Genomic DNA, 27,977 nt, shown 5'->3' on the forward strand with positions numbered 1-27,977 from the left:
GGACTTGCAAATGTTCATACGTGTATTCATGTGGTGACAAGACAGGCTGTGGTGTTTGCTGACCTCACTGAAGCACTTCTTGAGGGAGGTTGGGACTTCTCCATCCAGGACCTGCAGAACTGCTTCTATATCTTCCCTTGCAGCGTATCCACCTAGATCACTGGCAAACAGGCTGAAGAGGTCTGTAAGAGCACACACACACACACACACACACACACACACACACACACAGTCTCAGAAGACAGTTCGGCTTTATCAGACGAAGGCAGGCCTCTTTCACGCAGCTGCAGTAAGGATGATAGAAGCTACAATGTTAATACCATCCTGATGGATTAGACTGCCTGCAACCCATCAACCACGACTATTAGAATAAGAATGACAAAGAGCCAAGGAGGAGAGAGAGAGAGAAACAGTGAGAGAGAGATGGAGAGGCAGAAATGAGGACCTGTAAAAACACTTGAACACAATCATGGTTTTTAAATGATGAAATCAGCCATTCCCCAGCAAGGAAATATGCCAGTATCTGGTTAACTGTTTTGTTAATATTGTTTAAACAGCTTTTTCACATTCATTACTACTGTTTTAACTGATGGTCTCTATTTTTGCTATCCCCTTTGCTGCTGTAATATTGCAAATGTCCCCACTGTGGACAAGTAAAGGATCATCTTATCTTATTTTCATGTCCATTTAAACAGCAGTGAACTTATGTCTACATTAATAGTGATGAGGTTGGTGAGTGAGGATGAAAAAGATCAAGTCCTGTTTATTTTGTAAGTACAATTTAAGCGACTGCCCATCCATGCCTTGACAATGTTCCAACTGTCAAAACATTCTCCTGGTTGGTACAACGAGACAAAAGATGGACAACTATTTTATACCTGGTTCTTTGATAAGTCAGCATGTGGAGCATGTGGATATGACAAAACAAGTAACCAAGTAAACACAGCTCACAAGACGCATTTGCCATAAAACATCCAATCACAGAGCTCTAAAATCAGTTGAGTGTGTCTTTAAGAGGGAGTGAAAGATGAAGATTACTCTCAGAAATCAAATAACATACCCAGAAGCTTCAATCAAATCAGCTGAATTTTGATGAAATCAGCAACTTTGTGATGCAGTTCTTTGTTCCCAATTGTAACATCATCTGCCAATATCATTAAAAGAACATTTGTAAAGGGTATTTTGGAGTGAGAGAACGTACTTCTCCTTTAAACTACATCAAATGGAGCATGGCTTGAGAGGAACAACAGTTAACCAACCTGCTGTTTAGAGCTTAATACACGGACAGGGAGGTAGCCACTCTGTTGTTTACAAATGATGGCATTACGTACTCCTAGACAGATGTTCAGATAGATTTTCAACAAGACAACAACTCCCATGATTCCATGCTACTTCACCACCTCATCAGACTTTGGCTTCTGTTGTTGCGTCCATTGAGAGATGCAACTGTAGTTGTACAGAAATAAGTTGGGGTTTTTGTTTTTTTTGGATTTTTTAATAAAATCACGCAATCAATATAGGGCTGATACGACCTCAGCTGACACCGAGCAAGACAACCATCTACTGTAAATCAGATCCTGCGATAATGACATGATGTATATTTGCAGTGTGTGGTTGGGTGTGATTTTCTGACATGGAATGATTAATTTTGTTCAAGTTTGATTAAGGCAGAATTTTTTAGGTCATTTTATAGGTTGTTGGAAAATATATGCACATCCACCAGCAACTTCTTTTCAGGGCTGATATTGATACTGATTATAAGCAATGAAGGAGACAGATGACTGATATTTGGAACCGATAAACATTTGCAGTAAAAATAAAACACATTTTCTAAAAATTTAGGATAGCCAGTGATGGAGTGTAAATAACTATAAACTAATTATATACTGTACTAAAAGTGTAAGTTTGACATACATGAGATAATAGAGTACTTCCATTTTCTGCTACTTTAGATTCCCCTCCACTTCATTTTCCTGATAAAGATAGCACTTACTTACTTTTATTTGGTGCTGGTAGTTTATTACCTGTGAAATGTAACCACTTAGATAATGTTTTGGAGGGGGGGGCATTGAGTAAGACCACAGAGTGGTGACTACAGACAGAGAATTGAAAACACAGATACTGTTAACTGGAAAAATGCTGAATTGCGTCCGCGATAATTAGTCTCCCCCTAATCTGTACACTGAGATTGAGAAGAACATAAACCCAACAGCAGATAATCAGAAACAACTTACACTTGGCCTTCTCCTCATCACGTCCTCGGGTCAGAAGCACCAGACCCACTATCAGATTGTTGAAGTGCAGCCCTTTAGACGAGCCTCCAAATGAGGTGTAGATCACCTAAAACAGAAAACACATGGGACAGCGTGAAACATATGGACACTTCATACCATCTTGTGCTCACAACACGACTAACACATTAGCAGATCATTTCAGAGTAGTCAACAGCTGAGTAACAAGCCTGTCGTCTTGGAGCAGATTTCACTAGTCATCATCTGTCACCAGTGAGTCTGATTGCACCTGATAAGATGGGTCGACACAACATTTGCACCGGTAACATCTACTACAATCCAATAAAGCAGCCCTGCGATTAGGACAACCTGTGCAGAGAAGTTTTAACAATGTGGAAGCAATTATGAAGTTATGTGCTGACTGTGAGAGGCTTTGTGAAGACACGTCCCATTTCCACAAACATCATTTACACTTCACAGTGCAGGACGGTGGGTATACGGGCAGATGAGGTAGGACACAGGGTATCACATTACAAGATTACTGTGTTAGTGGGTATCACATGCTCATACAAAAATGACCTTTAAGTTTAAAGCATGATTTCTTCCCAACCCACACGCCAAGAGACACTTGCCCATTTGCAACCTGCAGTGGCTTAAAAGTAGGCCTGGGGAATATTGTGTTAAGAAGAACAGAAAGAGAGAGAGTAAGAGAGAAAGAGAAAGAGATCAAAAAATCAACCTTGGTGTTGTGTTGGTGTTTATGTTAAGCTATTGTTGTGTCCGAGTTTTTGAACGGATGCTTTGGCACTATTGTTGTTCAGACTTTCATGGCAATAAAGCCCCTTTGAATTGAATTGAATTGAATTGAATTGAATTGAGAGAGAGAGAGAGACAGGGAGGGAGAGAGACAGGTAGAGAGAGGGGGAGAGAGCAAGAGAGCGAGAGGGATAGAGGGTAAGAGAGAGAGAAAGAGACAGCGGGAAGAAGGGGGGAGACAGATACAGTGGGAGAGCAGAAAACAAAGTAACTGCAATCTTCATTTGGTCCTTATTTCATTGTGGTTATTTGCTAAACTCTCAGATTTATTGTATCAAAAGCACTTTCTAAACTCTGTTTTTAGAAAAATGCTATACAAATAAAAGTTAATACTATATTATTTACTAATTCAATAACAGCAGCAGATCAAACAGACAGCAGGCCTCAGAGTGCGTATCTGTCTTTTGGGGCATTCTACCTTCAAATAGAAGCATGCAGAGGAGGAACCCTCGTCACAAGTGAGAGCCAGACAGGGTCCACTATTTAGAGATGGCTATTATGTGATGTCATTAAGAGCAAAAATCCTCTCTTTGTTGCATGGTGGGTCAGGATCTCAATCACAACACATTGTAACAGCATCCATATGATATAGCAGCTGCATCCCCGTCTGATCAGGAGGTGAGGACAGTGGAGAACATTATCATGACCTCACTTCCTCCCATCCAGGACACTGCAAAAAAACGCTGCCTGTCCAGGCTCATCACATCAGGAGAGACACCTCCCACCGCAACCATGGACTGTTCTCTCTGCTGGACTCTGGAGAGCGACTCCGCAGCTTCTGTAGCAGAACAGCCAGGTTCTATAACAGCTTCTTCCCACAAGCCATAAGACTGTTACACACAAAGTAAAATCCCCCATCCTCCCTCACACACCCACCCACAGACACCCACTCAGGACTGCTTCACTTGATGCAATAATACACATGTGCAATATATTTCATATAGTATTTATGTTTACACTTTTTTTTTTTTTTTTGGCCTTTTATGGCTTTATTGATAGGTCAGCTGAAGATATGACAGGAAACAGGGAGAGAGAGAGGGGGAGTGACACGCAGCCAAGGGACCCAGGCCGGGAGTCGAAGCCGGGTCCGCTGCAGAGCCTCGGCACATGTGACGCGCGCTCTACCAACTGAGCTAAACAGCGCCCCATGTTTACACTTTTTATTGATCTTTATGTGAATACTTGCTGCTATTTTTATCCTGTACTATGCTGAGCCATCTGCAACAACATTTCGTTCTGATTGCACTGTAAAGTGAAATCTGAATGACAAACAAAGACAGTCTAAGTTATATAGTTGGCGGACACACGTTTAGCTTTACAGGTGGAAAAAAAGGGGTAAAAAACACACAGATATCAATGTTATGTTGTACACCGTCACATCTCTTTTCCACGACGCTGGCATGCTGTACAAATTGACACACTAAAGAGGCTTAACGCTGGCGCTGCTTTGTTCAGTGTGAACATGCAAAGGCGTTTAAATGCAAGCCTTCATTGAGGCGATAGTGTGGAATCCTGTGTCCCCGGAGAAAATTAGAGCTGCTTAGGTGTCATTAGTTAAGACATATCATATGCTAATGTGATCATAATGTCCATAATTCAGTCCCCAGCTTGTTCCATGTAATTTCTCCTCTCCTTCTTCCCTCATTTAGACACACATGTAGTTGTAAGATGTAGTTGAAATCTCTGGTAACTGGACTCTGGTAACTCAGAACCGCTAATTTCTAAGGTCAATAGTCACCTCTCATTGAATTATTCTTTGATGTAACCTTTACTGAAATCTAATAATGTAGAAATGATTTCCGTCAGGTAAAAATATGAGATAAGACTAATATTCCTGTTTCTGAAAGTGGCCTTAGAGATACAATAGGTACAATATTTACAACAGAAAAAAAAGCTTTCTTGAGAGTTGAAAGTCCATGCCAGGGGGCGCTGTTGTCATTTCGCAAAGTTGCACTCAGGGCATGAAGGAGAACATTACAGAGCAGTGTGTGCAAACACAACCAATTTACTGTGGAGCTAATGAAGTGTGTCCATGTCAGTGGGTCACACACAGCACAGGAGCTTCACATGTGGTTTAAAAAAAAGGGAAGACAAGAGTATGTCATACTATGCAAACTTCTACATCCACCAGCAGACTTCCTCTCTCTGCTGCACTCTTATCTATGGAGGAGCTCATTCACCCGATGACCGGATCGTCCCACTCAGTCACTCTATCACATCACATACTTGTCTGGTATATGCCACTCACATATACCAGACCTGCGTCTTTAGTTGCTGTATCGTTAGTTTTAATAAAAAATGTATACACATGATATCATTTAAATTTTAACTTTTCTCTCCTCGTCTATAGGCTACTTATTTCTGTCCATGTATTGCTGCAACAACTGGAGATCAATAAAAGCTTATCTTCGGTCCTGAATTTATGAAACTCTTGTCTCAATGGTTCAAAGAATACTAGAGATAATTTAGTAATATGTAGGCGTTATAGAGAGCTGCAAAGATTATTTGTCAACCTTTAAATTGGCAACTACTTTGATAACTGATCAGTTGGAGTAGACAAGACATTTGAGGACGTCTTCTTGGGCTTTTTCCAACACGCTGATCAGGACTTTTCAACAATTTTCGTACATTTTATGGACCCACCAACAAACTGATTAATCAAGATTGTAACAGCTGATACATCGACAATAAAAATAATTGTAAGTTGCAGCCATATTTTTAGCCACAGTGCTGGATGAGTGCAGCAAACCTGCAGTGGCTGGATGATTCATTCAGAGACATTCTGCTTGACAAACACTAAAGCACTGATGACTACACTGAAGTCAACCTTGTAGAGCCATAGGGGTTATGACAGAGTATGACGCATTTTTCTAGAAATATACATCATTGATTTAAAAAAAGACTGCTATAGTGAGTTAACCAAAATTTGCAGTGTCAAGTGTGCTAGCCCCAAAGACTAAACTGATCAGGTATGCAAAACAGCTATGAGGCGAAGGCTGAGATTAGGGGAAGTCCACTGGACTTAAAGGTTACACAGGTCAGTTTACTCGTCATGCAAAGGCATATTTTATTGGTCAGGTGTGACAGAATGATGGCTGATGATGTCATCAGATGATGTCGGTCCTGACACGAATTTATAACTTATCGGCTTCTGCTGCCTCAACGTTTACCAACTTTATGGAGGTATGACTTCCTTAACTACAGCTTAAAATACAGGAGAAATACAAATCTTAGTCTTAAAGCAGAGAATCACCAATGATGTAATGTACCCAAATACAATTTACTCAAGGATGTACAATTTTGAGGTACTTCGCTTCAGCATGTCAATTTTTTTGCTACTTAATACTTTCATGCCACCCTATTTATTTAATTTTAGTTAGTAGTTACTTTGCAAATTCAGAGTAGTCAGTGCTGATTGGCTATTACTCGTGACATTGTGTTGCAGACACTGAGACCACAGAATGGTGACTACTAACAGAAAGAGGATGCTGCATCACACCCAGCTAATGCATTTTAAATGTCTTTGTTTTATTCATGTGCATTTACACAAAAAATACATATCCCGAAATGCTGAAAAAATTGTCCAGACCAATTATCGGTCTACTGTAATTTTCCCACAGTGTAAAAAATGTGACTAAGAAATCAAATTTAAGACTGTTTACATGTTTACTTTGTTGGTGAGGTGGCAGCATGACATCCGTCACCTGGTCTAAAGCAGAAAAGAGTTATTTTGAACGACAAGCTTATACATAATGAGTCAGGGGACTGTCTATGCCCACGATTGCAGGGCAGGAACAATGTTTAACATGCGTTATCATTTTACCACTCTACATGTGCATATCATTTTCTTTTTTTTTTTAAACCAACTGTGTCATGCAACGTTAAACTCTGGGGAAAGCCCATATGAAGTCAACTCAGTCATGTTTTGCTTCTGGTCTGTCCCACAGCCACTGCTTTGAGCACACTTATAGTCATCACTGTAAATGAAGGGTGAAACTGAAGAATTATTAAGCTATTTTGAAAATGAAGTAATATTCAGAGACTACACCTGCTGTCTTCAAGACGTATAAAGGTCAACTGATATTAACAGGCTTTCAAACTTTTATCCTGAAAAGCAAATACTAAATCCTACATTTGCTCCATCTAACCTGGTAAGGGTGCCGTACCAAAAGGAAAAACCAACATAATGTGTTGGTTAGGTGTTGGTCTACCACAAGCCTCCAGAACAGCTTCACAGCTCCTTATCATAGATTCTAGTCTGTGAACTCTACCGGAGGGATGAACAACATTCTTCCACAACAAAAGTCTCCTACAGGTGTTGAGCTGGGCTGAGATCTGATGACTGTGAAGGCCATCAGTAATGTTGTGACCAGGACAACACAGGTGGTCACTTAAACGGATTCCCAATACGTTTTGTGAATTCTGGCTAATTATACTGTTAAAGTCCTGTTTGATGTTTTATAGTTATTATCATGGTTATACTCATGTATGGTGAAAATGTATCTGAAAATTAAACAAATAAAAAACAAATAAAATCCCAATTCTGAAAACTGGATTTGTCGTTCACAAAGTAACAATAGTATGGATTCATCTTCATTTTTTATATGAATCAACTCATTAATTACCTTTATGTTATTACCTGTCAGTAGCCAGACATGAGATGAAACGTTCATGTGTGCCATCATTTCAAAGTAAAATAGCCATAAACTGGCTAAAGCTGAACTGGCTAACCCTGGCTGAAATGCAGAGCAGTTGTGGAGTTGGAATGCTTAAAGACTCACTCCTGGGCCGGGCAGCCTTTATGTATTTTGCTGATCTTGTAAAATGTAAAAAAAAAAAAAAAAACCCTCTTAAAAGTCAAGTTTGAACTGGCAAGCTGTGGTATGAGCTGTTGTCTTAGAAACAGATGCCGTTGCTTTGACATGCTGTTGACTGGATCTTATGGGATTCATCATAACATTTGTAACAGTTTGATGTTATGTAACTTAAAATTAGACATTACCGCATTTGTGTAACTCTCGGCTTACAATGTCCAATTTGGGTGGGTGACTCCTTTAAGAGAGTCATGTTAATGTTGTTGTGTGTGTGTTGAAGAGAATCTATTTGTGGATATTGTGCTTGTTTACCAATGTCTGTCAACTGTTTTACAAGTGACGCACCAGCAGGTCAGGCAACTACAGATATGACAGATATTTTTGTACAAAGAGGTAGACAGTCACTTCAACATCTGCCAGTGCATTCATGCAGTGACTAGTATAATTCATTATCATGGAGCTGCACAATTGCTCCAGCAGTGAAATCCCTCCCTCTGATGGGATGCAAATTTTAAGCAATTTCTTTCATTGGCAATTGGCTGCGTTGGCTTTACTGCAGAATCACATACTGGCAGAAATACTGTCATCATCAATGGAGAAGAACGCAGGTGTTTTGGACTCTGAGATCATCACACACACACCCACAGGGTCTTTCGACCATCCAACCTGTCCAGCGACCTTAAGCCGCTCAGTCGGCAGAAGTCTTTAGTGAGCACGATATATGTGCCGCACAACACTGAAGATCCGGATATTTCCCTTGTTCTGAGCCCACATGTGTCAGGAGTGCAGGACTTCAGTCGAGAGAGAGAAAAGTTTTTCTCCTGCCAGTATTTTGTATTTCATTTTGCCATATTTGATAGCAAATTTGTAACAAAACACTTTTTAAATATTTGCACCCATCTCTGGTTGGTGGCGGCGGCGGCTGCATTTGTTTTGTAAGCAAGTGATTAAAAGGCAGCAGGATGGATGCAACAAGGTATATATTCGCTGTGATCGGACCCGAGCACAGGCACTAATAATAACTATATAAAAATAGTAGTATTTTCATTGATGGTCTCGTTTGCTGTCACGTGTCATTCATAATCATCAGAGGAATCATGAGACTGTTTCATAAACACTTAAGAGTTCCTTGTAGTCACTTTAAAAAGAAATTATATGACCAGAACACATGTAATCGAAAATATGAAGTGAGTTCCATTAACCAAAAGCACATCCTTCAAAGGTAAACCAGTCTGTGCAGATGACAAAGACAAATCTGTAAATCCCAGCGGTGTAGAATAATTACCAACACAGCTAATGGCATCACAGCCAAATCGGAGAGGTTTGAAAAACAGACTGTTTGCGTCCAATACATGAAAGCATTACATATGCTCTTTGTTGACGATCACTGAATCAGAGTTATGTACACAAGCGATCAAAAAAAAGAACTGAGATCTCTGCGCATGAAAAAGAACAGGCCTGCCTCTTGACTGACTGATTCAGCTCAGGCTCTCTTTGAACTGTCAGAATGTGTAGCAGCAGCCACGTTTCTGTTTGAAGAGACCAGCAGTAACCTTAGATTTGGACCGCTGTCACCGCAGTAACTGCTGCCATGGCGACAAAGGGGAAGAAGGAGAGATGCTGAGAGAAAGGAGAGAGAAGGCACAATCTGTTGTGTTCGATGAACGGTGAAAAAGACTGACTGTATACCACGCTTTTCTACCTTAATGGACAAAGGGCTTTCACACACACACACACACACACACACACACACACGGACACACACACACACACAGACACACACACACGAGACAAGGTACGTGTTGTCATTGAGAGTGACAATGTCTAAGTTTTGATGGGTTAACAGAGGGAACCAATGAGTGTTTGTTTGGAGGGTTTCGTACAGCGTATCATAAAAGAATAGGACTTTCACTACAGTCAAAAGATATTGTTAAACTTTTATAAGGTATAACATTAACATACTTGGGAGCAAAATTAATCACACAGTGAAGCCCACAGAATTAATGAGTCAGGTAACTGTCATGTACTGAGTAAGAATGAAGTTATTTTGTCCCCTGATGGGAGCCCTTCTGTATCGGGTACATAAAGGGTGCATCTGTCTCCATGTCTGTCTGATACCTATGTTAGGAGCAGGGTTTACTCTGGAGAGATCTGAAAAACATAACTTTGCAAAAAACTGAATTAGTTTTTTGTGGTGTTTATTGTTGGAACCAAGCAGGGTGGTATTTTGTGTTGTACTCTGGAATCTTTATTTTTGGTGGATATTATTTGAATTTGAATAACCCCAACATACCTTTTATACCTTTCTAAGGAAGAATTTAAAAATGGAAATGACACTTGTCAGAGCATAGAACCAATTATTTGTTCAGCTGCTTTACAAATCCAGATGCATTAGTCTGATCAGCGCAAAACAAGTCAAAACAAAGCACAGATTTAGAGAAACGTGAAACCCCCGTTAATATATGAACAAATAAATTCTAGCCAATACTAGTGAGAGTCTAAGATATAAAAAACTAATTTTAATTTTTAAAGATCAGTCTTTTAGCCCATAAAATTATTGACAAAATATGTACAGTGCCTATAGAAAGTATTCACTTACTGAATTGCTTCCCCACTTCATTCCTTTTATAAAGGGTCAATATACAAGAAATATACAAAACATTTACAAAGAAAAACTGTAGAATGTCACAGATCTCTACAAAGTAATGTAAATTAATTAATTAATTAAAAATACATGATGCAAAACAAGTGATTGCAAAAGTATTCACCAAAAGGATTCCATTTATAAAAGCAATAAAAGGGGAAACATCCAAGGGGGTGAGTACGTTTATAGGCACTGTTAATGCTTGAGAAACAATTGTTGGTCCATCTTACATGCTTTTCAGGAGACAAAATTGGTTTGTCAAAGTTTCTCTGAGCTCACCTTATATTTTGGTTTATTGTGGATGTATGAGATGATTTAGTGACATCACAACTTTGGTTGGAGCCAGTTATGGTCCAGCGATTAGTAAGAGACATCTAGTGTCCAGCAGTTAAACCTTGAAATGGTGTTATGTTTGCATAATCATATGATGTGGATTTTCTTTTCAATCAGCAAGGTAACAAGACAATAGTTTTTATGTTGTTTTTTATAGATTAAAAAAAAGGACTTAGGACTTACTTTACAAAACTCAAATCGCTCAGTTCAAACAATCCTTCTGAATATTTTATAATCTACAATAGCCAGAGGGAGAATATCACATTCAAGTTACAAGTAGATGGGTGTGTGTGAGGGAATAAAGAAGTGAATTCTAGATGGTAATGGATATAAATGTATTAAATATTGTCATATTGTTTTATCCAGTATTGTGTGTACCAAGTCGAAGTGACTAGTAATTCACTTCTAACTACTTTAATTCAGTGCCTCCTCCATCCTTGATGGATATAAATGGAGTCAAAGCAGTGTTTTCAGATATTTATTCCTATTAGGATTTTCACGGTAATGTACAATTAGTCATTTTGATGCAGATATTTTGTAGAATACTATAAAAGGCCATGGAATCAGTGTAAGACAGTGTGGGTTATTCCTGCTGCCATTCTCCATAACTCATGGCCTGTTGATTTATTCTTAAGATTGATCCCTCTTTGTATAATGTCCAGCCTCATCATGCACTTTAAAACAGGAAACACATAAGAGAAGAGTAAGGAAGTAATGGGCAGTTGGGCAGGATGAAAGACAGCAGTATTATGCAATTCTTTTGAGATGATTAAAGATCCACCGACAGTACCTGTGCTGCATCCATTCTCTGGCTGTAGGACATTTAATAGGGGAAGAGGTTTATGCTAGGACTATAAGACAAAACCAAATAACGCAATATTTTTGACCAAATACCTTAATAGAGATACTGCAACAATGTTGTAGGGGTGACTTTTACAAAATATGAACACACTGAACTTTCCTGTGTCTTCTGTCTGAGTGGTTAAAAGAAAACGATTAGAAAAAGAAGTCAGTCTGGTGAGTTGAGGAAAAAACATAACATCACTGTAACGCAGCCTTTTAAGCAACAACAAGACAACATAATTCAACAATGTCAAAAATACAGGACAATATAGGTCTAATATCAGGATAATGATTGATCAACACATTGCCAGCCCTACAGGAAAGACACAGGAGAGCTCCAGGCAAACACCTTGTCACTATAGCCTCGACTATACAACTCCTCTGCAATGCCATCAGGCCGATATTGATACTTATGTCCCACAACACACTCAAGAAAACCACCCAAATCTTCTCCAGTTCATCCAAACATAAGGGCTATTTACCATTAAAACCCCTCAACTTTTACTCTCATACTTATATTCGATATCATCTCTCACCTTCTTTCTACAGGATCAACCATTGCTCTCAGCGGACACTGAATCTGACTGACTCAACCCATTTTGGTGGCTACCTGGACAATGTTCAGCACTCCACTGTAACTATAATCATCATCTTCAATGAGTCATGCTGTGTGATATTACTGGGGCTTACCTCTGCAACTTTATGTGGAACCCCATCTCCCAGCACTTCCCTGTAAAAGCACTGCTGGGTCATGTAATAGGTGATGCCGCTGGTTCTCTTGAAGGCATCTTTCAGCCGCTTCAGTTCCACATCGGTCACTAGACAGAGAAAGAGACCAAAAAGTGGTTATGAACAAACTTGGTAAACAAACTTGGTAAGCTTAATTTCTTTACTGAACTCTCTGCTGATAGAAACTGTTGTAAACACAGAAATACCAAAAACAGTGTCTGTAATTACCCATCATAATGTCACTTTCACTTTAGCCAAGTTTAATTTGTTCAAAGCATAAGAAATGTCACATTCGAACTCAACAGTAATGTGCCATTCCAAAACCAATGTCATAGTTAAGTTGGATAACCACATCCACATTCTGTGGAACAAAGATGTGGGAAATGTCATGGTTATTTTTGATAATCTCCACATTGTTTTACAGTCAATTGGCCTAGGTGGTGCCCGAGACAGGTCAGGTGCTGCATCTAAACATAGATAATGGCAGGAAACAAAACTGGTTCTAAGTACCCTGGAAATTCCCTGGAAAGTCAAATATTCACTTTCCTTTTAGGTCTGGTTTGGTTGCGACCAACTGCTGTGAAAAACATTTGATATCAGTAACTCCCCATTGGAAATGTTTTGTAAGATAGAACACCAAACTGATGGCTAAATAACACACTGCATTACACTGCAAACTGATATCCATATATTACTCAGATGTTACATTCATATTGTGAAGGCTCAGTTTTAGAAATGAGAGCACGGTATGTCCACCATCTCAGTTTTGTTCTGCTCTAGGCTACAATAACATGAAATTGGTTAAACACACACATTCACTTCAGCAGTGTGTACACACAGAGGAGAGTTCAGGGTCTTCCCTTGTAAATCAGCAGCATCAGCCATACAGCCCTCCATATAACACACATCCTATTGTCCTCTGCTGCACTCTGATAAAGGCACACAGAGTGCGTGCGTGTGATACTAGGATGGAGTCCCAATGGCAACAATTACCCTGCTTGCTCTGCTGCTGCAATGAAACACATTCAGCTATATTGTCGCTACATCCAGTTCAAACACTGATGGAGCTTTCCAGACACAACTCCACACTGTGCTGCGCTGTTGGTTGGACCATCGCCATGCAGGGCTGTTAGAGATGTGGAGACACTAGTGCGCAAACCACTATTACTGGATAAATGAATGTTGTCACACTGAAGTTGCTTGCACTGTTTCATGTTCAAATAGACAGAATATACCTGGGATCTTCGACTGTTGACAGGACAAAACAGGAAATTTTAGGATTTTTTCCTCTAATTGCATCCCAACAACCACAGCTCTATTTCAACAACCAGGTCACAGTACTGGTTACTAACAGTAAGTTCCAACCTGCTCCATTATGACCTGGGGTGAAGTGTTTGATCATCCAAACACAACATTTCTGTAAATTTTTCACAACACACACACACACACACACACACACACACACACAACAGTATTCAGTATCCCAACTGTACGAAAATGTAACTGCCGAAAACTTCAACATGAAGGCAATCGACAAATACTGTCATGACAACGTGGCACATTCAGTACGTTTACATGCACAGCTTAGTTGGATTACAGCCATAGTTCGACTATGCTACTCAATCAGACAACTGCAATTGTCCGAGTATACATGCCGGTGAGAAAATCGAATTATTGGCCGAAGCATGACATACCTCGGTACCATAGGTGACGCTGTACACATTTCAACTAGTGGTAATAGAGTCACTTCGGGCTGACCTCTTTACGTCACCAGCAACAACAAACTGCCTCGGGATTCGAGAATAATGCCTAGACTAATGTAACTCATTCTGGGAAAAATGCATTGGCCTTTTATTCTGAAACATGCATAGGTCGGTGACATCTGGTTCTAAACCCCTTTGACACCAACCTGTAGGGGGCATTAGAGTCCACATGGCCTCAGGGTTAGACCTGAAGCTTTCCCAGTTGGTAGAGTGCACACCTCCCACACACACGCATATAGCATGATGCAGCATGCAAAACATTACAGCATTGCAATATACTTCTTCCAGTACAAAGTCATGTAATGAATTACAAACATCAGGTTATAACTACAAAATACACCAGATCTTAAAACTATTACAGTAGGAACACCATAATGAAAGTGAGGTGCAGCTGCTAGTAACAATCACCCTGACAGTTATCCCAACATTTTAACTACTACTCCTTCTCCTGCTTCTCGTTTATGGTTTATAGACTTAACGCTACTACAAGAACTGTCATTTTACATTCATACTGGCAGCCAATCTGGAAAACTAAGTAAGCTTGTTTTGGTGCCACACCAGTAGACTACAGAGCAGCTTTGTTTCTCAGAGTGTGTGACTCCTAAATTCATCCACAGCACTCCGCCATAAAAAATAGTTTAAATTTTATGACTTATTCAACCCGGGTTAGTCGGAATCCAACCAGGTGACAGACAGGAAAAATAACTTTAATAACTATAGCTGATGGTCTTGTTTGCTTCTGTAGGTCTTAAGAGGCATCCATATTAAATTGATCCTGTTTCATAACCAGTTAAAGAAATCCAATTCATTTAAATTACTTAAAGTTCTCTGACCGCAAATTACATTTTATCATAAATCTATTAGATTCATATCCACCTACGAAAAATAGGTCAAAGTATCGCCATTCCTTTGTTTTCAGGGATGGATGCTGTTTTTAGGTCTTAATGTGCTCAAACACAAAGAAGTGTTAGCAGTTCAAAAAACAAATAAATAACTAAAACTCCATCCAAAGACCAAACTGAGTTTGAGGCTCTTCACATCATATGTGTACATTTAACTGGATAGAAACCCCAGCCCCCTCTCTGCACCGCTAAATTAAACAAAGCAAGAGAAAATAAATAAGAAATAATGAAAGAGTAGTGAAAGACTTGACTGCTGTCAGGTGTTAACAGGTTAAATTCAATTAAAGTCAACATTAGGTGGCAGGGTTCAACAAGGACCCTCTCATTAGTCAGATATACACACACAATGCAAATATACATTCTATGTACTGTACACACACACACACACACACACACACACACACACATATTTCCGTCTAGCCTTGTAAGTGTTGATGTTTTTTTTCTCAACCAACGGCTCTTTGAACTTACTGCATTTTCACAATGGAGCTTTAAATAATTCTCTTAATACACACATATTTCTCAAGTACGCTGTGGGATGTTTGTAAGAAAGACTCAAGAGAGGAAGCAAAAGAAGTTGAAGTGCATACTAAATGTGTCTGTAACTTCTGCAAAGACTTGGCTGAGGCTTTGACTGATAAACACTTAACCTATAACTGCATTCAAGGTAGAGTTCATCATTTTGGAAATATGCCAACTTCAGGAAGCAGATGTATAAAAATGCAATGTTGTGGTTTTATGGGGATATGTGCAGGACTATCAGTGACTTCCTGGAGTCCTAGAGTTTCCACAACCCCACAATGACAACAAGATTTCAGGATGTCATTATATTATTACTAAGGAAATAGTCACACACAACTCCTCAAAAAAGCATGTCATTTTGACCCGTCATGTTTTTTTTTGTTGTTGTTGTTGTTGTTTTGTTTTTTACAGATTTAGCTATAACCTGTTAGTTAGTGAACTTTAGAGGTGGTGGTCAGCTGATTTTATTCTTGGAGAGAGCCAGACCCTATAGAGCAAACAACATGACAAGGTTTCAGATCTTCAGGAAGAACCCTACCCCACCTGCCACATCACTCTGTGAGACCCCCCACACTACTGCCACTATCAAGAACAAGGGCAGACTGCAGCCTCTAATTCGCTCTGCTGAGAAGGTGACTGCATGCAATCTGCCACCGCTCCAGGACTTGTACTCCTCCAGGAACCTGGGGTGAGCAGGTAGGACTGTGGCCGACCTTACCACGCACAACAAACTTTCTGAGAATCAAAAACCTAAAAAGAAATGTTTCTTCCTGTCTGAAGATGGCCGCATTAACAGGGCCCAGGAAACACAGTGACATGGACTCTTATGTCCAGGCCCCACCCTCTATACGGTGCATCAATGAAAAGTCTACACACCTGATCCAATGAGAACATTAATGCACATCGTTTGGACTCCATCTTGCACATAACAAATATTTTTTGAAACTGAACACTGTCAGCTGTGGCACATTTCCTGGACAATATGTTACACATTCATGTTTACAGTGCATACTGTACATTTCAACAACAGGCATACTGTACATCTTATTTTTTAAGTATTTTCCTTTCATATATTCTCAGTTTTTCTTTTCATACTTCTTAAGTCACCGTGCACCATTAAACCTAGGCAAATTCCTTGCATGTAAAAACTTATTGGGCAGTTAACCTGATTGTGACATGCTGGTGAGGACAGTTTTACACAGTGGTCAGTTCCGGCAACTGACCAGAAACAAAAGCCTTCTCCCGGTGTAAAATACAAACAATGCATTCCCAGTCGTACACATAATTTGTCATAATGTAAAGTTGTGATTTGTGTCATTTCTTTTGTTTCTCTATGGGTTCATTAGAGGTCAGAAATGAGAACAGCATGATTCTGCTTTGGCCTCTATGAAGACAGATGAGAACTGTTGTGTGCTTATTTAACACTTGCATAAAGAAGACGGCTTCTTGGGAGAAAAGAACTCAATAAAACAAATGAGAAAAGTCAGAGTCAAAGTCAAGCAACCCTAAAAAATGATAATGGTCTGGATTTTGTACCCGTCCTTTACTCTACCTGGTTTGACAATCCCAGACAGTGCAGTTAGAGGGAGGGAAAAAACTGTCTATTAAAAGCTTTAGCAAAAAAATCTAATAAATGACCCCAGAAAGTTTGCAACCTCTGGCATACCTCATTACAATTAAAAATCTGTGCATAACAATTGTCCTACAATTTGTATAAAAAACAGTGCGGTCACAAGGCATAAGGCATTTTAAGGTTGGGGTGAGAGTGCATCACAGATACCCTAAACTGTCCAGGGATGTATTAATAGACCTGCGTACCATGTTGTGATGGTGTTCAGGCTAATTTAAGCTTTTGTGTGTCTTAGAGCATGTACTTTAGACCCTGCTGGCTCCCCACACACCTGGCATAAAAATAAGATACTGATCTTGTAGACTTTTTAAACTGTCCTTTTGAGCTAGTGTAAGCACTGGACCTGCAGTACCAACTGTGGCCACAACACAAAGATTGCCTTATGGGGCGTCCAGACCGAACACGACAGACGCGAATACAATCGCTTCAGACGCTTCTATCGCGCCGCTTGATCATTTTGGACATTTTGAACAGCCTGCCGCTGTTCCTAGAGGCTTTATGCTAACTATTAAGCAAATTGATAGCTCATCTCTGGAAATGCTCAATATTTAGAAACAGGGAAACTTATACAATACAATCATAGTTATGTTAAGCACAACCAAATGTGATAAAGATGAGGGATAGGCCGAGTGTGTCCACCTTCCCACAGCAGGGTGTTGCTAAGACCATACCTAATATGTATTCTCACTTGGAACCATAAGCGGGTGGCATAAGCCACCCAATTGAAGCCAAGAACTGATTAGTGTTGAAGTGCTGAATCACAGGCTTTAGCAGCACTGCAGGCAGCCAATCACACACACGGATCAGCAGAGTGCACAAGCTCCAGCAACAGAGAATAGTGCACCCTTGTGTGTCATGTAAGGTAGGAGCTGTCGAAGACAAGATGCAGGAAATCTTCTGTACATACACACAGAGCCACATCAGCGGCCTGTCTCTCTTCCCCCTCTCTGATGCTACACATTGTCTGCAGTAAAAAGCTCTCTAATACTAATCTTAGCTAAACCATGGTTGTAGTGTTGTTGTGGAGTAGGCTTTTCTACCTGCTTAGTGTTTTGTATTGCAATTAGGAGTATACTGGTGCCAATGATACCTGTGCTCTAATTTCTAAATACATTGTAACATTTAACATTTAACCCTAGCAGTCAATCATTTCCTTTATTCTTTTAGACAAAAATACCAGCCATTTATCAGTTTCAGCCTCTTGATGATTTTGAGAGGTTTGTTTGACTTCGGACTGTGGGTCCAATACATTCAGCAATTAGGGGGGTTGAGTCAATGAATTAGTCATTCATGATTAATGTTCAGACTTTTGTTGCATCTCTCTGCCACTTGTTTCCTGCAAACTCTCTTGGACTTTCACAGTTCTTCAAGTTGATGATTTGGTGTGACTTTGTTTTTTTAAATCATCACTATCACATCTGGATTTGTACAGATAAACAGATTGTTTTTTTATGCCTCTTTAAAATAGGGGTATTTTACAACAACGCAAATGTATCCTGGTGACTTTTGCAGGTAAGAGTTAGGCAAGTACAAATAGTAATCACAAAAATAAAAGTTCCCAGAGTTCAACAAATAAAATACCACCCTTTAGGAATTCAAAAGTAGGCAAAAGACAAACAAATTCTGTTTAGTACAATGTTCAGATTCTGAAATCTTTCCAGAGTACAGCCTTTTCAATTGAAGAGGTTTTACATGAAAAGAGTTAAGTAAAGGTTCTGCCCCGAACAGAAGTTTAATCTGAATTTGATCTATCCTGGAATGCAGTTTCCCATGAACACTTGTACCTGTGCTTGTACCTTATTTGCCCAAGACACATTTTGGCAACAATAAAACATGACACATTCAACAATTAGTATCATATTTGATCATTGTTTCAGCCAATTCATCTCCACTGCGGGTATCTCATTAAGCTCACTTTATCGCAAACTGGTTGCTTTGTCTGATTTTAATCCCACTGACTGGGCCAGTGGGAAAGTCCCAGACTTGTAGAGAGACTGTGCAGCTTTCATAACAACAGACCTACATCCAGCATTTATTAATAGTGTACACACCTTTTATACAACAGTGAAGCACAACAGGTTAGTAAATATCACTTGGTACGAGGAAGCCGAGCAGGCCGACTCTACTTTTTCCACATTAAAAGTCGCTCTGCACACATTCATCACGTGGCTGTGGCAGCTTTCTGATCGTGCATCTGAACATGCGCAGGTGTCATAAATCACCAGGAGTCCAGAGGCGAGGTTGAAGGGCTCATTATCTAGACTGTGTGCTGCACCCTCACTCCAGTGAACCCTGGGCTCACTCAATCTCCACAGTGACACAGTGGTTGAGACAGCCTGCTGACAGATCAGCTAGAGCAGAACGTCCATCATTGAAGCTCCACTGGAAGACGGTGGATAGACCAACTAGCTAGGCAGGCAGCCCGCCTAATAACAGCACACTACTGTCCTCCATTTAACTACTGTCCTGACATCTGCGCTACAAGACCAGGGCCTGCACACTGTGTCTAAAGCTGGCGGGCCTATATGTAGCCTACAGCTAACAGATTCTGCTGCTTGATTCTGATTTTTCAGGGAATCCGACCTGGAGGATTAGGATTAACTTTATAGAAATAGCCAATCTTCTAGCTGATGATCGTGTTGTTAAAAACTCCTTGTATAACCTCTAACATCCATTATACACCCAAGACGCTTGAGCCATGTTTTTTAGCATAGTATTTTCCCTTTTTCTGTGTCTGGCATTGTTTTTATGCTTTTACAAGTTGTTGACTACAATAAATCGACAACATTTGCAGGTAATCAGTGTTCTCCTTAGGACTCTCTGTGATTAATGATGAGAACACAATATCAATTGCCATCTACCAGTGGCTCACAAAATCTTTTGACTACATGGCTATGGCCTTGTTTTAAGGGGACAACAGACACTGGGTTTCCACCTTCGAGGTCAGTCCACCTCAAGTGAACCTGGGTGGAAGTTGCCCCCAACCCCAGGGCTAGCAAGACACAGAAACTTTGCTTGGGTTATGAGACGTTTGAGCATAAATTCACCTACAGACAGCCTAAAGTGTTCACACAGTGCACTGCAACGTTCACCTCTATAATGTTACTGCTGACTTCATACACATGCTACCTCTTACCTCCACATGCACCAACAGTAGCTTGCTTCTGAGAGGAGTTTGCTACTTGTATTACACATTTTGATAAAAAAAAAATTATAAATCTTAAACAATATATTCTAAACAATTCCTCAGCTTAGACTTGCATTATACTGGTGGAACCATAATACATTACAATTATTGCCTTAACACAATGTGTATTTGCTAGCTATTGTTCCTGGCTGTGACTGGTTCGACCAGGTTCCCCTTGTTTTGATTGGGTTATTCACAAGAATGTAAGATTTTGTATAGATATAGTTTGTTTCCCCTTTATAATCTTTTTGTAATCACTTCACACCCCTCAGATTTATCATCCTCTTCTCCACACATTAGGAACCACTGACATTTAACAGAACAGTCACAGTGACAACAGTGACTAAACCAAAACTAAAAAAGTCAAATAGCCATCAGTGATGCGACACCAGTTGACTTGCAACAAATTATTCCATGACTTCAGTTAGCGCCAAAATACTTTTACTGATCATTCGTTCAAGTCATTTGACGAGCAAAACTGCCAAACATTCTCTGGTTCCAGCTTCTCCTGTAATTATCTGCAGCTTTTCTCCACTTTGTATCAGCTTAAAATGTTTAACTGTTGGTCAGACAAAATATGCAATTTGAACATAAGGCTGTGGAAATTCTGATGGTATTTCAGATATATCTCACATCGTATAGATGAGACCAGCCATTCCAATTTGTACCTCTCGTGGCCTACCTGCACTACCTTCATAGGCTGCCAGTGGGCTGCAGCCCACACTTTGGGAGTCACTGGACTAAATCATTAATCTAAACTCAATTCAGTTCATGAAATGAACAACAATCTTTGCTCAAACGTGAGGGCCAAAGTCATGTCAAGTTAGACAGAGACATACTGTATCAAGACACTGAAAACCAACCAACTAAATACAGAAACTGTCTCAGTTGTGAATAAGTGAGAAGAATATTCTATTATACTACTGAAGCAACTTGATGACAAAGTAGTATGACCAGATAATAGCAAAACTGTTACAATTACTTAGACAAATGGGAATGGGAAACAAAGCAGTCCACTAATGGAGAACACTTTGTGTATTGTTGATGCTGTGATGCCATGGGTGTATTCTTGGACACTGGCTGCATTAACTGCAATGGTTACCATTCAATGCAGAGCAAACAGTGGGTCTGATATCTGCAACTGCCCCTACACACTACACACACACAAACACACTTCATGTCACACACACACCTGCATTTCTAGGAAACACACACACACACATACATCATTATCCTGTCTGCAAAGCAGCAGCCAGCATGGCCTCCTGCTGTCACTCAGTGTTTTCTGTCCTTGAAGTAAGTTGGGCCTGGCCAACCTGCTGCTACCAGCCAGACTGGAGCAACACCCCGACAGCAGCACCGAGGCGTCTGGAGCAACATGCAAACACTGAATTCACGTGAGCCCTTGTGACCTTTTAGTCAACTGTCAACAGAAGAGCCTGCAGGCAGGAACATGCGCAGGGTGCTGTTCTTCAAAAGCTCACTTCACCTGCAGGCATGGCACCAGACGTTCAAGCATGAGGCTGCTGTACAATGGGATTCTAAAGAGACAAACATTATAAAACAATAATATCTTTTTTTTATTTTCAGAGCCAATTATGAATTAATCTGATACATCCTCTAAATTGCTAAATTATTCACTGCAGGCTGTAATGTCCACTTACAGTTATATCTGGGGAAAATGAATTCTCAAACAATAACAGCTTCATGCTTTGTACAGAACAGTAGAGCTGTGCTGAAGCTCACTGGTCTGTTACTGAACTTGGTGCAATATAGACTTTTGTCAAAGGACATTCTAACAAGTCACAGCAGGAAAAGCACAGGTATAACTCAAAAAGAAAGATGACTGAATTACATTTAGCTGCTGCATTTTCTGATCCTGGTAATGGCATGATGTCACAACAGACACATAGTCACAAGTGACACAACTTACATCACCTGAATTTAGGGCTGTCAAAGTTAATGCAATAATAATATGTCAATGCAAATTCCTTTTAACGCTGTAAATTTTTTATGACACGTGATTAACGCGGGCAGGTTCTGACCCCCACCCTGTACTTTAGGAAATCAGGAAGAACCTCATGAGAAAAAAACCTCCTTGAGCACAAATGGATAAAGAAAAGTCTCTTTCGAATGGCGGGTTCTGCTTCAAAGCTCTGCCAGATGATTCGCTCTACAAGAACAGAGTTATTTGCATTTGCTGTTGATGTGAACTGAGTTACCGCTGGAGTACGTCAGGTCTCAAATTCCACTTGCTGGCCAAGCTCACAGTTGATGCAGAGAACCCTCCGCCCCCCTCTCAGACCAAATTGGATAGTTGGCAATGGAGAAGCCTGGACAACTCTACACGTGACAAACTTTCAACAGCAATAGCTAAATGATTATGATTCAAATTCTGGGGGAAAGTCTCGATCAGGAGGGCTAACATTGCCAGAGACAGTAACTACAACAATGCAATGGTGAAAGGTGAAAAAGACATGGTGAGTTTAAGTTTTTTGCTCTAAATTACCTCACATAATCACTGCCATTCAACTGCGGGAGAAAAACAACAATAGACCGCATCCCTAATTCCTTCCTTATTTAAGAGCCACCACGAGATATTGATAATGCACCATCACTTAGTGCGGCAGAGTTTGGCATGTTCAACCGGTATAAATCAAAGCCAGGCCTAGCCGAGGAGATAAAAATCTGTGTCTACTACAGAGACCCAGGTGTAAATGCCGAGTGTACACATTCCCATTGCACACAAAAAGAAAGACCAGTGGAAAAGGGGTATAACATGGAAGCGATTGTGGGAGCAACAATAAGGGCCAATATGAAGGAAATGAAGGGAAACCACAGCTGTGTGCAACATCTGCAAGCCAATATGAGAAGCTACTAACAACACGTTTCGCTTTGGAAAACCAACCGTTGTCGTTTTACAGAGTTTGTGGAACCACAGCACGCCCTACACGAAAACTGATGAAGGAAAGTGGTGATAGTGCCCTTTGTATTAATGTAACGTCATTTAATGGTCAAACAAACTCAGGTGTGCCTTACAGGGAGCTGTGTTATTTGGGCAAATAGGACTGGTTGTATTGCGTCAGACTCGGCCTTGACATAGGAGGACTTTTAATGATTTTATAATATAGACAATTTCTATGCATCCACTTAGACAGTTGTTAGTTCAGTTTGGTATTCTTCATTTCAGATGAGGCCACACCATTCTGAAGGCTTAGTGCACTCCACTGTTGTACAGAGGGTAGAGAGTGGACAACACACACCCTGCTGTGTACCTTTGCTAACACTAAAGGCTTAAGACTGTGCGCTTTTAATTTATAAGACTTACAGACACCAAAATGATCGAGTAACTCAGATTAGGGACCCTGTTAAACAGCTCATCAAACTGACGATTAGGCTAAATGTTAAACTGATCAACTTTATGGTCGTTTATCAAGGATGAATACACATGACAGTTATCTAGGAAAGCATATACTTACCGTACAGTATGAGGGTTCATTTACAAGGTACAAGGTTCATTTAATCATTACTCTGCAACAAAATGTATGACAAAATGCTAATTTAGGGACTACAATTTGCATTGTCTTTGTTGTTTTGTTTTGCTACACATATTATTTTCTTAAATTAATGAATAATGACACATGAAAACAAACTTTTTTTTATAGTGAAGTATGTAGGATTAGTGCAGGAGTGTGAAGGTATGAAGCTACTTCTTTCATTGGCCTCTTGGAACATGCCTGAGCCATCAGGGAAGAAAAAATCCATTGATGGAAAAACCTGGTCATTCAGTTTATTCAGGTAATTGACTGACTAATGATTGAAGATGGTTCACTATTATTGTTCCTGGTTTTAATACTGCGTTGAACAGTTCTTAATCCAGTTTTCTTAATTTCAACAATCTTGGTTGATTCATTTGCTTAATGCATATAAAAATATATTATTACAGCAATCTACCCTGCAAATTTGCACAATCTAAACAACAGCCTACCCATGTTTCCATTGCATACTGGAAGCCTTTGTGACAACAATATCTACATACACAAACCAGGGACTCAGGGTGCGAATGCAAAGCAGCGGTCTATTACCTTGGCTGATAAGGTCTGCTGACGTTGACCAGAAGTGCAAGGCTTTGCGGTACTCAGGTGACTGTTGGGCTGTGTGTCAGGGAGTGACGACTGTGGTTGTTACATTACTAAACTGTGTGGTGGTAAACCACAGAGGTTTAAATGGTCCATGGGGGAAAATCTATGAAGTAAGATTATATTCATAAGAATATATAAACACAGAGTATATACTGTATAGCCTGCTTCAAAAACATTTCTGTATAGACATTTTCCTGCAGCCATGTTTTTACAAACAGGGAAACACCTTTTCACGGGGTTCTGTCAAAAATGTCACCATATTCATTCATTCCAAACTCTTTTGCAGACTGAAGGTCCAAATATAAGATAAGACATTCCATAAATAAAATATCTGATAAAAGATCATAGTTGGGCAATGTTGGGAGTTATTGGTCTTTACTAGGGTCAACAATGGCTATAAGGGACTCATCTGGTCTCATAGAGCTGTCTATCAACCGGATTCAACCAGGATTTCTATAAGCACGTTCACCTCAATGTGTGGTAAAACATAACGCAATGCAATACAACCACTCCACAATCTATGACTTCATAATAACCATAAAGATGAGGCAACACCTCTGGCAAGGACAGACAGGAGTTCTGGTAATTGAACTTAGAGGTACACAATCGGCTGCTACTTCTCCAAAAGCTCTTTCTTCTCTGTAAACTGCCATTTAAAAGGAGATTACTTTAAACATTAACCTCGATGTTACTCAACAGAGTCAGACTAGCCTTCTGGATCATTTCACAACACCACAAGGATATAAATGCTTCATCTTCATTCCCGGTCATTTTTTAAAATCAATTTTATACATAAGAACGCAATAAGCAAATATAAGCTGCCCCGGGCTATACATTTTAACATCAAGCATTTGAAGACTTTGCCAATAATTCAGAAAAAACTGCATCAGAACTAAACTGAAATCAAAAACCTGATTTAAGTACTTTTTCATATTCATTAATCAACTCCTACACAGCTTGACCTCTAACTCAACACTTCCTTGTAAGCTGATTTACTATTTGGACTGTACGTTCTGGACAAAGTCTTGTGCCTTTGACTTGTTTTTAAATTAACTTTATCACACATGCAAGCTCTGCAAACCAGTGATCAACAGGGACAGTTCTGTGACTATTCCAATAAATGTTCAGTCATTCTGTCTTTTAAGACACTCTTTAGGAAAAGGGGCGCTCAGTTCTCCATTGAGGTGTAATGGACTGTCATGTCCACCTTTGGTTATGTTTCAATATTATTCTTTTAAATCTCTGCTCCAGTTGGTAACTTTACTCATCTTTGTTTCAGCAGGGTCCTGTCAGTGCTGAAATTCCTTGTAAACCTCAATTGTAATTTAATTTTTCACGCTTATAATGCACAAATCTATGCCGAGCTGATACAAGTTTGCATTTAAGAATATGTTCAGTCTAAGGCGACGCACATATCTGAGCATCAGACATTTGGATGACCAATTTCAAAAATGCATCTCCAACAACAAAAAATAGTACTTTTACTCTAGACATATGGTGTCAATTGCACAGTGTAGTGGTTAGAAACTGTAGACAAAGTGAGCAGAGGGTGCACAATCAACCCTGCAGAAATAGGCTTAAAGGAGGACTTAATGATCCCAGGTTTATTACAGGAGTACATCAAAGTCTAACCTTCCCAACAGGATGCTCCCTGACCATTACCCTAATGTTGTCCTACTACAGTGAGCTGACATGACTGACCTCATAATTGCAGCAGTCGAGCCTGCTGTGGGAATTAGGAAGGCTGCCATGTGACTGGTCAGATAAGGCTGGATAATTCCACCGCCTGTGTGTGTGTGTGTGTGTGTGTGGTCACATGTGATCATCAGAGTGGGAATGGCAGTCAGCTTGAGGAATGTTCAAACCACCACACAAGAAGCTGATATTGAAAAGAAGCCATTTAGACAATAGAGACCATGGTATGTCAAGGTTTGTTCGAATACAGGCTTCTGTCTGAAAATAACACTTATGGTAAAACACCTTCATCATTTAAATGATCACTAAGACAAAGGAAAGGTCAGATTAACTTCCCTGTCGGACCCTGGTACAGAAACAACAGTGTGCTGGATGAATGTGTAACAGCCTGTCATTGCCTGGAATCCAGGCTGACAAAGTTCAGCTGTTGCCAACCCAGGGAGCGAAGTGCAGCAAGAAGGATGGGTGACATCTCCTATGGGCTTCCTGATAAATGCTCACCCACGTCTTACATAAGTGCACCAACACTCCCTGAGACTGCATCGATTACACCCCAACGTTACCCAGCTCGGTGTTTTGCGCGTTCTATCTACAATTAATCCTGCATACAACCTGATCTGAGAGCAAAATGCTTCAATAAGAGGAACCTGTGATTCTATAGAAGGTGAAATAACAGGCCGGAAAGCCAACCAATGGTGCCAGCAGTGTTGCATGTTTGTTTGTTTTAAACTGCCCACAGGCTTCATATTGAGACTAAATGCAGCGACAGACGCAGCCAGAAGCACATCTGTCTGCTGTTCGCTGAAATGCCCTGACTAACACAGCTAACGAGAGCTAACTCATGTGTACAGTTAAGCAGCAGCAATCTCACAGTCCTCTAGCACAAACACTGATAATAAGCATTAGCCCATATCACACGGCTAGACGACGGCAAAAACAGACACTCTGGAGTCATTTCTCTGTGGGAATTTAGCAGTAGCGACCCAGCGAACTAACGTTACCTACCTAGCTTAGGTAGCGTTAAGCTAGCAACAGTAGGACATTAACATTACTCAACGCCAGCTGCTAAGATGATACGAGCTAAGCTAAGTGACGCGCCTAAGTGTCAGCCAATAGTTATTACACATCCACGGCTCCCTGTACAACTGTTTTGGAAAATGCTGTCAATCCAGCCCATCCCTGCTTGTTAGCCAACACTAGCCAGACAAGCAATCCTTTCGAAGCTATGGTGAAAACGTCACGCCATGCACGGTCTAAAAGTCTTTCAATTTTACGTGACCTTGCTTATAAGCGAAGGCACACGTTTTATAAATCAACAATCGCCGCCAATCCCATATTGCTATGAAGAATGGCTCAATTCGGGTGGGAAATAATCCATCCAGTGACAATTTATTCAAGCTTTAATCACCGAGAAACGCTTTCTACTGCAGCCCAGTGTAGTGTACTTAGGGGGGGGAGGCAACTGCGGAAAATACAGGCTCTGCTATTGTTTATGTTGACATATCATTGAAAACAGTGATATTTTCCAACATTTTTCTATGCCGAATTGAATAAAGGATCTAAGTGGTTCCGTGGAGGTCATATGTTATTTGTTTTACATGTGTCTACCTTATCCAGTAACCAAGACTACTTAAACCGCTAGATTTTAATGGGTGGTCAGGAAGTCCTTCTCGTATCTGCCGGGCTAGCCTGAAAGCTGACAGTTAGCTAAGCTAGCGCAACTGTG

The 27,977-nt window shown here is 40.2% G+C and overlaps 1 protein-coding gene across 1 annotated transcript in view; it reads right to left on the reverse strand.

The window, feature by feature from the left end:
• Positions 1-27,977, reverse strand: part of usp32 (ubiquitin specific peptidase 32) — a 53,349-nt gene that overhangs the window by 25,023 nt on the left and 349 nt on the right. Inside the window, exons 2-4 of the mRNA XM_030441907.1 lie at positions 12,372-12,499; positions 2,235-2,340; positions 64-182 (exon numbers count right to left, since the gene is read on the reverse strand). Coding sequence (XP_030297767.1) covers positions 64-182; positions 2,235-2,340; positions 12,372-12,499 — 353 coding nt within the window. The remainder of the gene's footprint in view (positions 1-63; positions 183-2,234; positions 2,341-12,371; positions 12,500-27,977) is intronic.

This window comes from Sparus aurata, chromosome 2, assembly GCF_900880675.1.
Source record: "Sparus aurata chromosome 2, fSpaAur1.1, whole genome shotgun sequence".
In the NCBI taxonomy this organism is placed as follows: domain Eukaryota; kingdom Metazoa; phylum Chordata; class Actinopteri; order Spariformes; family Sparidae; genus Sparus; species Sparus aurata.